A 13,325-nucleotide genomic window follows, 5' to 3' on the forward strand; every position below is an offset into this window, starting at 1 on the left:
ATTTTGCTTGTTTTTGTTTTGTCTGTCTGACTAGGCGGGGGGCGTGTGTGTGTGTGAGGCTGCAACTTGAAGTTGGCTGCATTGCGTGCCAGCGTTTCTTTAAGTGTTTCCCCACAAAACAAAAAAGTGGGAAAAAAAAACAAAAATTGTCAGTTAAGCGACCCACGAATTACTCGCACAATACAAAGGTATAAAAAAAACTTTAGTCGGTTCCCAGTGAAAAGTAATTATATGCCACACATATTGAATTATTCTCTTCTCTCCTAACCTCTCCCGTACAGATACACATACTCATATATATTGAACAGATTACAGATCTGTGCTCCGGAAGTTGACATTAAACAGACTCAAAAGCTAAGAGGAAAACCCAAAAGAAAGAACAACAATGTGGGGAAAAAGTAGTTAAATACATGAAAATTAACAAAGAAACAAACAAATAAATAAATAACATTAAATAAATTGAAAAACATGGAAGAGACTCTAAGAATTAATAGGAAACTGAGAGAGAGAGAGAGAGAGAGAGAGCAGATGAAACCGAATTTCAAATGCTCTTTTGAAGATGAAGAATAGTCGAAATGTATATGATATAGTGTATATAGAAAACATAAGAGAGTTATGCAGTTTGTTGATTATCTTATATGAATATAAGTAAGGGATAGGTACAAGGCATGGTAAATTATATCTTATAATTAAATTTAGTGGAAACTAGACAGAGTACAAATTCATGGAACTTTTAATATTTCTAATATTTATTTAATAATTACTATAATATGTACACAGAGTATTATACAGATAACTAATTTTAAATTGTTTGGAATAGCTTATATTTATACAATATATATACATAAGATAATGTAAAGTAGATTATAGTTCAGGATTCTCTCATATAAAACTTTCGATCTAACATGGACCGAATAAGCCAACTTCTATGTATATCTATCCATCAGTATAAAGAAAATTCTATATAAGAACTGAACTCTTCAAAGCCCAAGCAGAGTATCAGAAATGGAAAAGACATTCAGTAAAACAATCGACTCCATGGCATGTCTAGTATGAGTATGCCATATCATATCGGGGCAGAGCTCACGCTTTTTGTTTAATTGTGGTAGAAATGGAGTAATGATGTGCTACAGTGTATACACGGCAGTTGATACCGAGATCGGCTTTGGGCTGAGGCCTCAGCTTGGGCACTCGGAAGTGGGCATTTTTACTTAGTATTTTATACTATTATTGTTATTATTTTAGTGCTGTCGCTGCTGAGCAAACAGAAAGTTGCGCGTTTGCCCAGCCGACGCGAAGAGCGACTGAGGGAACGGCCTGGGGTGGGGAGAGGGCTACGACTAAGGTAGCTGGGAGCCACGTCTCTACGCAACCACATCCGGCATTTGTGTGAGTGCAAGATTTACGCTCCCACACACGGAAAAATACTTTTGGAAAATAAAAATTTACTTAACCAGCGACTCCGACTCTGACCGCGGCTGCGAGAGCGCGAGAAAGTTCACTGGGTCAACTTGGTAGCTGGATAGCGATTGTGGGCCCGGCTCGGGTTTTGGCTTTAGCTTTGGCTTTGGCTTTGGCTTTAGCTCAGACTGCAACTTGGCCCGTCCTGTGCTTGCCTTGATGTTCAGCTGTCAAAAGCCGCAAGGGTTCCAACTCGAGCAGCTAAAAGTATAACAAAACTTGCCACATTCACTTGCCACTTACGTGTTGCGTAGGTTGCACTCAACTGGATGCATAATACCGTTCGCCACATAGGCGTTGATGGGGTCTTCAATTGCTGCGATACAGCTCGAAAGTCTTGGCTTCCTTTACCTGAATACCTTCATGTTTGCTCTGTGCTGGCTGCGAGTCCTCCGCTCTGCTCAGATTTCATATTTAATAGTTTCATATTTACAATTAAAGAAAGCGTATGATATACTATACGATATACCCTCAGCTGCCCTCTCTTTGAATTGAATCTATACTAATTTCCACTGGCCCTGGGACACATCGTTGGCTTGCCTCAAACATTTTTTCAGGTTAATTTTTTTTTATTAAATATTTGTCAAATTTGACATATGCCTGTCAGGACCTGGAAATTACATTTTTTCCGTTTTTTCTTGCTAGGCTCTTAGTTGAATTAGTGGCTCCCAATAATAAGAAAAGTTTTTTTTATATGCCCTGCTTGCATAACATTTTCTATAACAGTTTTTTTTTTTTTTTTGATTATTTCGATTTTTTTCTTTCTTTTTTTTTGTGTGTTGGCACCTTGGCAAAAGAGAGTTCGAGGGTCACGCTGGCTGCCCACCGGAACAGGGTGCATTTAGCTGGGCGCCGAGGGTTGAGAGGGGAGCAACTGTGACTTGGCCTTAAGTCCATCAATCATCAGTCACATTGCGAGCAGCGCTGCCAGCGTCGCGCACTCAACGTAACATTCAAATCAATCAAAATGACGACGAGGCAACGGCGACGACTTTTGCCTGTTGAAACGAATTGGCAGCCCAGCCAGCCAGCCAGCCAGCCAGCCAACCAACCAGCCAGCCAGCCAATGGGACTGCCCATTCCTATTTATGCAAAGCAAAAAAAAAAAAAAAAGAAAGAAATAAAACAAAGACGTATAAATAATTTTTCATCGAATATGTGAAAATAGCGAAAATGTGCTGCAGCCTGATGAAGTTGTTCAGGCTCAAGCTCGCTTCGATTCCCCTCCGCCTCCGCCTCCGCCTCTGCCTATGGCTCAGCACACCCTCTCCAGTTGCTGTATGATGAATAATGTGCAGGATCGTTGCGGCATGGGGGGCTGATGGAATAATGTTCGTATGGCGTGCGTTGCCAACAGGCACGACAAACTCCGCACTTTGGCCCATATGGCTGCAAGTCTATATAATGATCGATAATACACTATTTTGTAAATGCTCCTAAATTGGATCAAACAGAGAAAGAGAGAGAGAGAGAGAGAGAGAGAGAGAGAGAGAGAGTAAATTAATTATATAGAAAACGAGGCTAAGCCTTGAGAAAAGAAAAAATTCATTTGGGTTTCCTAATTTGGTTTTAGTTGCTGTCGATAATATGCAAAATTTTTATCGAATGGTCAGGGACTATGAATAGCTATCAATCAATCAATCAGTTAGCTAATCATCAGTCAATAAAAATACAATATTGTTGCCATGATTGATGACTGTCCGTCAGTCAATCAGTTTATATACGATTTCGATAGAGAAATATAGCTGATATGCTTTAATTAATACATATCGTATCATGTCAATCAAGCACTTACATATTTGAGTATATATGATTGAAAACTGTCAATCACTCAATCAAGCAGTTCATCAATACACATCAACACTTAGTCACAAACATTTTTTCCGCTCTGTTTTTTTCTATTCAATCTAGTAGACTTTTAATTTTTTTTTCCCTAAGTAGGCCATGGAAATTGAAACGCCTAGCTTCGAGCCCAGACTGGGAATACATTCAGTTTCGTTCCTACATTTGGGTAATAAGCATTTCATAATTTTTCAAGAAATCTTTTAGATTTTTTTTTTTTTTCGTGTTTGTGTTTTATTTTTGTTTTCTCGAAATTTTACGTAATTTTTTTATAGTCTGAATTTTTTGAGAGCAAGTGCAAAATTTTCCATTTAGTGTTTCACGATGTTTACGCTATCTAAGTTTTCTCAACCCTGGATGCAGTCATTGCGCAGCGCCTATATAGTGTCCAAGCGCTTCCCCAAACGCAAGTACCATGATCAGAAGAAAAACGAAGATGACGAAGGAGAGAGACCCACAAAGATCTCGGCGGCCGCTCAGCTCGCCCAAGCCGTGCATAGCGACACCAAGCTGGAGTCACCGGAGCCAGTGCAGCGCATGGTCGAGCTGGAGAATGTGCGCTCCCGGATCAATGAGCTGGATCAGCGCAAACTACGGCATCAGGAATACGCCCAGATGCTCAAACAGCTGATCATCAAGCCATCCAACTATGCCCAGGAGATGAAGCTGCCATTCAAGCAGCCCATACCAGCCAACAACATGCGTCAATCGCTTCGCAACTGCTCCAGCACCGAGGAGGTGCTCCAACTGACCAACGACCCCGAGCAGCTGGCCAACGAGCTAGTGCGTCTCGCCTGGGAGCTAAAAACCGAGAAGCGCAAAAACGATGTCGTACTGGAGAGCTATCTAGAGCTGAAGCAAGAAATTCTCAACGGCAAGTCCAAGGCCAATGGCGATACTTAGTCGACAGTTCCAAACAACAAAAGCACTGACGATAGCGGTGGCATCCGTATCAATTTCTTTAGGCAACGTCTCGAGATAAATTCAAGTCAACAATCAATTCCAGGCCTACTTCCTGATTTTATTTCGTTTTTTTTTTCCTCACACTTTACTTCATGAACAACAAGTATACAAATAAATAGATATTCACACAGCTGGCATTAATTGAAGTGGTTTCACTTGTAGAAGTTCATTGATTCGGTTTATGCATTTGCTGTTTGCATATGCGATATGCATTTGCTGTTTGAGCTTTTGGGGCATTTTCGTATCATCTTTTCAGCCTTATCGAATACAGCGCAAAGTTGGACAGGATGTCATCAATAAGTCATGTGATCAGCACCAAGGCTTAAGCTAATCATCATCAGCATGATTATCATGAGAGAGCTTCGTATATACAATTTCGCTTTTTTTTCTGTTCTTTTATTTGTGTAAACTATAAAATGTAGTTTTATTGAAGAAAAACGAAACAGATTCTAAAGAATTTTTCGCGAGTTGTTTCGGTGTCGGCGACAACGACGACATAAATTTAAAACCACCTACACATAAATTTTTCTAGATATACGACAAAAAGAGAAAAAAAAACTAAGGAAAGAGGAACAGCACACAAAAAATGAACTGCAATAATCACAACAACAACAACAACAACAACAACAAGCAGCAAGTGCAACTGTCAACTATTAAATGACATTTAACATGCCTACGAGGCGGCAGCACGATCTGAAGGAGCTGCCGCACGCCGCAGGGGCAGGGAGCAGGGAGCAATGTGCAGCGCTGTGTCGTCGAGCTATGGCTGCATTAGTTTCTTAAAATATCATTTCAAGTTTCAAATCAAGTCATCAGCAGTGCGCCAGCCAGCCAGCCACAGATCCAGCCCAAGACAGTGGATAGCGAGACGAAGAGTTACGGGGCGACAGAGACCAGGGCAGCATTCACTCTCCGTATAGCTGACCGGGGGCTGATGACAACAGCAGCACTAGCAGATTTTTATTTATCAGTTGTCGTCGTTGTTGTTGTTGTCGCAGAGATTGCATGCACAAGTAGACACATATATGGATATTTTCAATTATAATTTATATGCGATCATCTACGTATTTTTAGACAAATGAAATCTGCGCGCCCCAACTGCAGCACTCAGCAAGTCAGTTGTCAAGTGTCAGATGATAACGAAACTAATTCGAAATGAATAAAAGAAAAATCTTGAAGCTACAGAAAATTAAACTTGGTCTTTGAGCAGAGCTTTCAGCAGCTACTACTCTGAGGTAAGAATCCCTCAAAAAGTTGCTCCATTCTTTGAAAGCTGATATGCTTCGTTTTTTTTCCATTTCTCTTGTGTCCTCAGCAAATTTGGAAAGTTTTGTAGGTCTTCGATACTCATACGTAGTTGCCACATGGTTTTGCTCTTTCATATTTGTGATCTGGCAGCGCCTGCGCATGCAAATGACTTGGCGAATTTCGCAGCGTTTGAACTCGATCTTTGGCTTTTGGCTTTCAGCTGCGGCGCAGCTTTAGAAAGTTTTTGTTATTTTGGCAAATCATAAACGCGACTATCAAAAATGGCGCCAGCCACTACAAACGCCGCAACAGCACGAGCAGCGCCTTGGCACCGCATCATGGTCATGGATCACAGCACAGCATAGCACAGCACAGCTCAGTTCGGTTTGGTTCGGTTCGGTTCGGTTTGGTTTTACTTGGGCTGGAACTGAGTTTGGCTTAAAATTTAAATATGCCAAACGAAGTCGTCGTACAGTTGCCTCGAAGTTGGATAAGCTGACTCAGCCAGTCAGCCAGTCAGTCAGTCAGTCAGCGAAGCGCGTAGGGCTCTGCTAACCACACCCGCCCCCCACACCTTTGGCTCCTCACTAAATAGTGCGTCCCGGGCACGCATTAAGTGCGCACGAGTCTTGGGTTTTTGGGTCTTATCTATGTAGACTTGCCTCGAATGCCGCATTCCACCTGCTTCAGACTGTACGCCATTTTGGAATTTCGTTTTCTGGACGAATGCGCCTAATTTAAATTAACAAAAATTCATATACATATCTCTATATCTATATATACATTTATATCTATATATATGTATATATGAACGTTGGTAAATAAACATAAAAATTTGGAATTTGAAATTTGAAATGTTATGCTCATTGTTAGATTTAGGTGTACGCGAGTTATTTTAGCTGGTTTTTTTTCGGTGGGTTTTTGTATTTGGCTAATTAGCGTGGTTCATGGGAAACACATGGGGAAATGGCTCTTGGCCGGGCCGCGTTTCCACCCGCAGCCCATAACCCAAATTTCTTTTGAAGCATTTATAATGCCAAGTTGCTTATTCATATTAGGTTTTTTATACGTTTTATTTTTTATTTTTTGTTTTCAGTTTTTGATTATTACTATTCTCTTTTTTCATTTTTTGCATAAATTAAACCTTTTTTGTACATCAGCAGACATGATTTGGAAATAAAAGCCGCTTAGATGGTTAGATAAATGCAATAAAAAGAAATATTATTTTAGTTAGATATATTTATTTGTAATAAGCTTTAGTTATTATATGTATTTAATCTCAGCACATATTTGCTTAAAAGTAATGGCATTAAAAATTAATTTTAGATAAATACGTACTATGTATAGTTAACAATTTTCAAATTTTTTATGTAGTATATAACATTAATAATTTGAAAATTGTTAACTATACATAATATTTATTTGTCTTAAGATAAATTTTAATGCCATTATTATTATTATTATTATTATTATTATTGTAATATATGTATACAATATAAAAAAAATTGAATAATACTATTTTACAATAAATAACAAATTTTATTAACTTAATTATACTTTTTTAATCAATAGTATAGCATTTAATCTTTTTTATATTTTCTTAATATTTTTTATTTTTTATTTAAATTTAAGACAATCTAATTAAATACTTTGAATACGATTTTATTTTTATTTTATTTTTTATTTTTTAATATATTTTTATTTTTAATATTATTTATTAATTTACTTTATTATTTATATTTTAAAATAAATGATCAATAATTCAGTAAAAATTTTAATAATTTTAGAAAAAATACTTTTTCGATTAAATTATGTTTTGTACAATTTCTCGGAAATATATTTGATTAGTTTTTAAATAATTTACATAATACTTGGAAAATTTTCACCAAAACGCCCCTCCGGCTTATCCACTGCAATATGCCCGGAACAAAAGCGTGTAGCGCATAGCCAAAAAGTTATTAAAGCGTAAATTCGAGACCATTATGATTATGTAGATCTCTCAGTGCCCTGTGCGTATATTGTTTTAAGCTTTAGTGTGAGGTTCACACTATAACAAAAAAATTAGTTATGTCTGCTTGTTGTTGCTGCTGTTGTTGTTGTTGTTTATAGTGTTGCTCGCATTTAGTTTATTGTTGCTATTTCACCAGCCGGCTGACTGGCTGGCTGGCTGGCTGAGTTCAATGACTAATTTATGAAAGTTAGCCTGACTTGGCTTTTATTGGGCATGAGCCGGAAATACCAAGAGTGCGCAAACCCCATACACCACCGCCTACCACTACCCCGCCCCTCCCATCACTGACTGAACGCTCAGGTAAATAGTCAACATCCAATTGCCGAGCTAGTATCTCTCGAAATTTGTAACAAGAAGTTGCAACTGCTCAAACACCAAATGCGGCCCGAAAAGGCAGCCGACAAGGACCTTTCCGGGAAGGGCGGACACGCTGGCTTATCTGCGGTCGCGGTTGCCTCAACCATTTTCATGTTGACATGTGAATTTTCGCACGCACTTGTTGCACGTTGCGCGTTACCTGTTCCATTTCGATTCTATTTATGCCGCTGTTTCATTTTCCTTCTCTCCAATTTTTTCTTTACTTTGCGGCTAACCAGGACGCTAATCGGCCTCAGTGCCTGGGCGTGTGCCGACAAAAGCCGTGTCCAGGATATCCTGTGCTTCTTCAGCGTCTCTGATAGCTGCATGTTGCCGCCGCCTGTGCCTCTGCCCCCGCCTTCCAGCCTCTAGCTCTTCCTCCTGCTGCCACTGCTATTGCTCCACCTCCACCCCCATCTCCTGTGTGGTAATTTAACGCCCCTAATTGAGCCATAATGCGCCGGCCGACAGATGATTTAATTGTATACATGTGCAACACTCACACTCACTCACACAGACACACACACATGCATATACATATATATACATATATGTATTGAGTATATCAGCAACATCTATTTGCTTTGGCATTTGCCGACTCGCCGACTAAATCAATTTTTATGTCGCACTTTGCAGTTAATGTGGAGCGCCAACACCGGCCACATGCCCCATTTGGTGGCAACACCAACTGGGCCCCAGCCAGCGTCGTACATTAAATATGCATCAAAAATTGATGATGATGCATTTTTAACGATTCGACAAAGATTTTTATGTCGTGCATTTGACAAGATTCGACAGAGCCAACTGACGGATTGCCATGCTGATCCATGATCTGTCATGCATCATGTTGCACGATCCATTCCTCCTCCCATATAATAGTTGTTGTCGTTGTTGTTGCTGTCGATTGGATTTTGATGACCTTTTGATAAATGCCCTTCTTTCGTCTGCCATCAGTCGATTGTTAACGGCTTTTGTTGCCTGTGATTTGTTTTCAATAAGAGCGCCTACAACAGCACAGTGACACACACACACGCACACACACTTACTCGAAGGTGGGTACATGTAGTACATGTCAACGCCGTTGGATGGCGCTGCTGAAGCAGTTAGCCGCATCGCTTTGGCTCACACGCTGCGCGTCGGCCTGGACAGGTCGTAATTATTTTTGTGGCCAAATTGAATTGAATTAAATTGTGAATGTGAAACAGCACAAGAAGCAGAAGTACTAGCTGAAGAAGAAGAAGAAGAAGAAGCAGCAGCCGAAGTAGCAATAGTCGCTGTAGAAGTAGATGAAGCCAAAGCAGCGCACAAATGAACAACGAACTTTTTGGCCACAGTTGAGCGATTCTTGGGTGTCGTTGTCGTAGTTGTTGTTGCCGCTGTTGTTGTTGTTGCTGTTGTTGTTGTTGTTGTTACTGTTTTGTGCTCATCGTCACTAGCCAGTGACGCCGCGGCTCACTTGCACCTGCACAATGACGACGACGACGACGACGGCGACGGCGACGGCGACGATGACGCTCCACACCGAGACGACGTCGCCTAAGTATCTTTCCCAGTTGCTGTTGCTGTTGCTGTTGCTGTTGGTGTTGCTGTTGCCATGCCCAACTACACACTTCCAGGCACTGTGGCAACAGCCATCATCAGCATTCGTGGCCACTGTCACTGTCAAGCGTAATCATAATTTATTGTAATTATTTTGTATTATTTTTTAAAATTGTTTTAATGAGTCGTCGCCATCGTCGACTTCGCTGGCAGCGCCTTTTGTCGACGTTTCTTTCGGCTGTCGCTGCGATCGCTTTGGATTTTTACCTGATTTTCCAACGGCATGAATTCAACAACGATGTTCAGTTAATTTTACCGCAGTCACCTCGATCTGCCAGTAATTACATTATAGATACCACCAGTACGTATTTCCATGTTATGATTACCGTTGTTTGCAACAGCAACAACAACAGCAACAACAGTAACAACAATAACAATCGCTGTAACGACACTTTTCTGGCATTTTGTCAAACGAAATTTCATAATCGGAAGTGTTGACTCTTTATATGTATGTATGTATGTATGTATGTATGTGTGTGTGTGTCTTAACATTATTCGACTGCTATTACCGAGCACTTTTAATGAGGCTCAATTATTGAAATTTCTCAAATGCAGCAGAGCTGTAAGAAATCAACTTCCCTACACGTTGAGTTTTGTTTCCAGCTTTGAATTACATGCGATTTCTGTGCTGTGGATGCTACGTATATGGAACGCAATGAATCGCAAGAGTGATGATTAGTTTAATGACTGCTCCTTGATAACGAGCAGTCTAGACAGTTGTGGAACCTATGTGGAACTTATATATGCGAGTGTTGAATGTAGATCGTTAGTATTTTAAGGAAGTGCAGTTATGATTGCGCAATCCTTATATCCAATCAATCTAGGTTAAAGATGATTGAATGATTTTAGACACAGAACATATACATCTCCATACTATATATATTCACCTACATCTATATTCATACAAATCCACATGTCTGTCGCAATTGTGGAACTGGGGACAGTTTTGGATGCTGACGTTGTCGCATTGCCGAAGCGACTGGGCACCTGTTGATCTTATGCAAATATCAAATAGTTATTCTCTGAACAACAATAAGATCCCTTACAAGACTCATAGATGCATGGACACAGCAAGTACACATGTTCAGTTTGATAAGCGCGTCTGGTTGTTGCTGTCGTTCTTCTTCTTGTATTTTTGTTGCTCTCAAATCTCTTTTGTTTGAACTTTATCAGACTTCAGGCTTGCGTGTGTTGGGAGTGGGGAGAGACGGGGAGTCGGGCAGTTGGAAAACGGGAAGCGGCTGGCGGGGGTGTCTCCGGTTTACGTATTTGTATGTGTATTTTGTGTTGTGTTCTTAAAGATTTCTGGCTTTGATGTGGGCTCTGACGATAAGATAGCATTGTCCACGAAAAGCAACGCACACCACGGCTCTCTGTGGGGGAGTAGGGGTCGCCAGCGGGTGCTAGGCGCAGACTCAGCCACTGCCTCAGCCTCTGCCTCAGTCAGTGTCAGGGCTAGTGGCAGTGCATGCCAAAGCAATGAGGCTGATTTCCGAGAATAAATTGTGATTTCGTTTAAATAGTTGGTAAGTTGCCCGCCCGCCCGCTCGACCAAATAACAAATAACAAATACCTTAAAGAGCGCTCCACAACAATCGCAATCAAACAAATTCCAAAAAAGAAAAACATTCTGTTTACATGCTGATAATACAGGCTGTCAAATGTCCAAAAGCCACAAGATGTGGCATCCAGAAGAGCAAACAAAATTGCGACTGAGGCACAGCATCACCATCATCAGCTCAATTAGTAACTGTGATTACTATTACTATATCTATGTAACTATATCTATGTATCTGTATCTGTATCTGTATAATTGTCTGCGTCTTCTTATTTCTATCTGAAGATTAGTAATCCACGCCTATATATTCATTTGTATTATATCTGTATTCACTTTTTTCTTAAGCTACTTAAATATTAGCTTACAATAGCCTGATATACTTCTGTCTTTAGCTGTGGGCTTTCTGCTGCTATTGTTGTGTCTCTGTTTCCTCCGCTTTTTTGCTTTATTTACTCATGATTGTCGCCATCATCGTGCTGGGCTCATTATTTTTATGGCTCTTTGTGCCCAGCGTTTCTACCAAAAGTGATCTAAATCTATTGACTGAACTCTCAGAGACCCCCTTCCTGCCATTCCAGAATGGAGTCAGAGTCGGTGTCGTAGCCGGAGCCGGAGCCGAGGCTGTTGCAGCTTCTGCTGCTGGCTGCCACCTGAGAACCTGGCAACAAGCGAATGGCTTGCTATAATTTTTATGACGCTTTATGCTGCCGCATTTCTGACTAACTATTTATGCCAGCAGCAGCAGCAGCAGCAACAACAACAACAACAACGGCATTCACTTATAATTTTATTGTTATTCATGCATAATGCCAAAAAGATAAATAACAAATAAATTTCTTACTAAGAGTATGTACTCAGGGCCCACTTCTGGCTCTCCCAGTTCCACTCTTCCACTCTCTATCTCTGTCTATGCCTCGCTCTCTCACTCTTTCTACCTTACTTGTCGAATGCTATGCGGTAATTATTAATAAATGCTGCTGCTTTTGACTTTCGTCTGCGCCTCCGCTCTCTAATAATATTCACGCTTCGCTAAACATTGAAGAAAACTTAAAGACTCTGGCGACTGCGACTGCGACTCGAACTGGAACTAGAACTAAGGCTGAGTCTCAAAACTGAGACAGTGAATAGACTTCGGCCCGGCTTTAGGCCTGGGCCATGCCCTTAACGCTGCGACCAACAGCCAAGAGCCGACGACCAATTGTCTTTTGGCATATTTTCAAGTTGAACGCTCGGCAATTTTTTCTTCTTCTTCTTTTTCGTTTTTTTTCTGTTTTGTTTTTCTCTCTCTCTTTCGCTCTCTGTCTCTCTCCAGCTGCTTCTAGCATTTCTAGAGATTTTCTAGTGCGATTAAGCGAAAAATGAAACAGTCTCATAAAAAATATCGCTGTGGCTCAGCGCCTGACTCCAACTCTTTACATGTGTGTGTGTGGATAACAATCGAAACTCAGCACATACATAAAAATTAAAAAAATGGTGGCTGTTATTGCGTTGTCGTTAGGCATGGGCTCAGATCTGCCAGCAAATTGAAGTTACCTGAAGTTATGCCAGCAAAGTTCAATGGCAAAATGCAGTGTGGATTGCATGTGTGGATTGTATATTGCGTGATCAGTCTCGCTGCTCTCTGCCACGGCCAGCAGCTGCAGTGGGTCACATTTGTATTCTGTTGGGATCATGGTTTATTTGCGTTTCAGATGGCAGCTGATTCAATTGAATATCTCAGCTGGAAATAGATTTTGGCAAGTACATGTAGTAGAAATAGTAGTAGAAACATTAGTAGAAATAGTAGTAGTAGTACAAATAGTAATTGTAATCTTAGTAGTTGAAATAGTAATAGTAATAGTAGTAGTAGTAGAAATAGTAGTAGTAGTAGAAATAGTAGTAGTTGTAGAAATAGTAGTAGTAGTAAAAATAGTATTAGTAGTAGAAATAGTAGTTGTAATCGTAGTAGTTGAAAAAGTAATAGTAATAGTAGTAGTAGTAGAAATAGTAGTAGTAGTAGAAATAGTAGTAGTTGTAGAAATAGTAGTAGTAGTAAAAATAGTATTAGTAGTAGAAATAGTAGTTGTAATCGTAGTAGTTGAAAAAGTAATAGTAATAGTAGTAGATAGAAATAGTACTAATAGAAATAGTAGTAGTAGATAGAAATAGTACTAATAGAAATAGTAGTAGTAGATAGAAATAGTACTTGTAAAAATAGTAGTATTAGATAGAAATAGTACTAATAGAAATAGTAGTAGTAGATATAGCAGTAGTATAAATAGTAGTAGACGATATAGCGATAGTAGA

The 13,325-nt window shown here is 39.9% G+C and overlaps 1 protein-coding gene and 1 long non-coding RNA gene across 2 annotated transcripts in view; one reads left to right on the forward strand and one right to left on the reverse strand.

Moving 5' to 3' along the window:
* The window catches only part of LOC149090656 (uncharacterized), a 173,135-nt gene that overhangs the window by 143,418 nt on the left and 16,392 nt on the right, over positions 1-13,325 (reverse strand). The gene's annotated exons all lie outside the window — the stretch shown is intronic.
* On the forward strand, positions 3,556-4,351 carry LOC115564839 (uncharacterized). The gene has a single exon (XM_030389584.2). It carries the CDS (start codon positions 3,628-3,630, stop codon positions 4,204-4,206), a length of 579 nt encoding a protein of 192 aa, XP_030245444.1. The 5' UTR covers positions 3,556-3,627; the 3' UTR covers positions 4,207-4,351.

This window comes from Drosophila navojoa, chromosome X (assembly GCF_054131105.1).
Source record: "Drosophila navojoa isolate 15081-1374.11 chromosome X, UAZ_NAV_1.0, whole genome shotgun sequence".
NCBI lineage: Eukaryota > Metazoa > Arthropoda > Insecta > Diptera > Drosophilidae > Drosophila > Drosophila navojoa.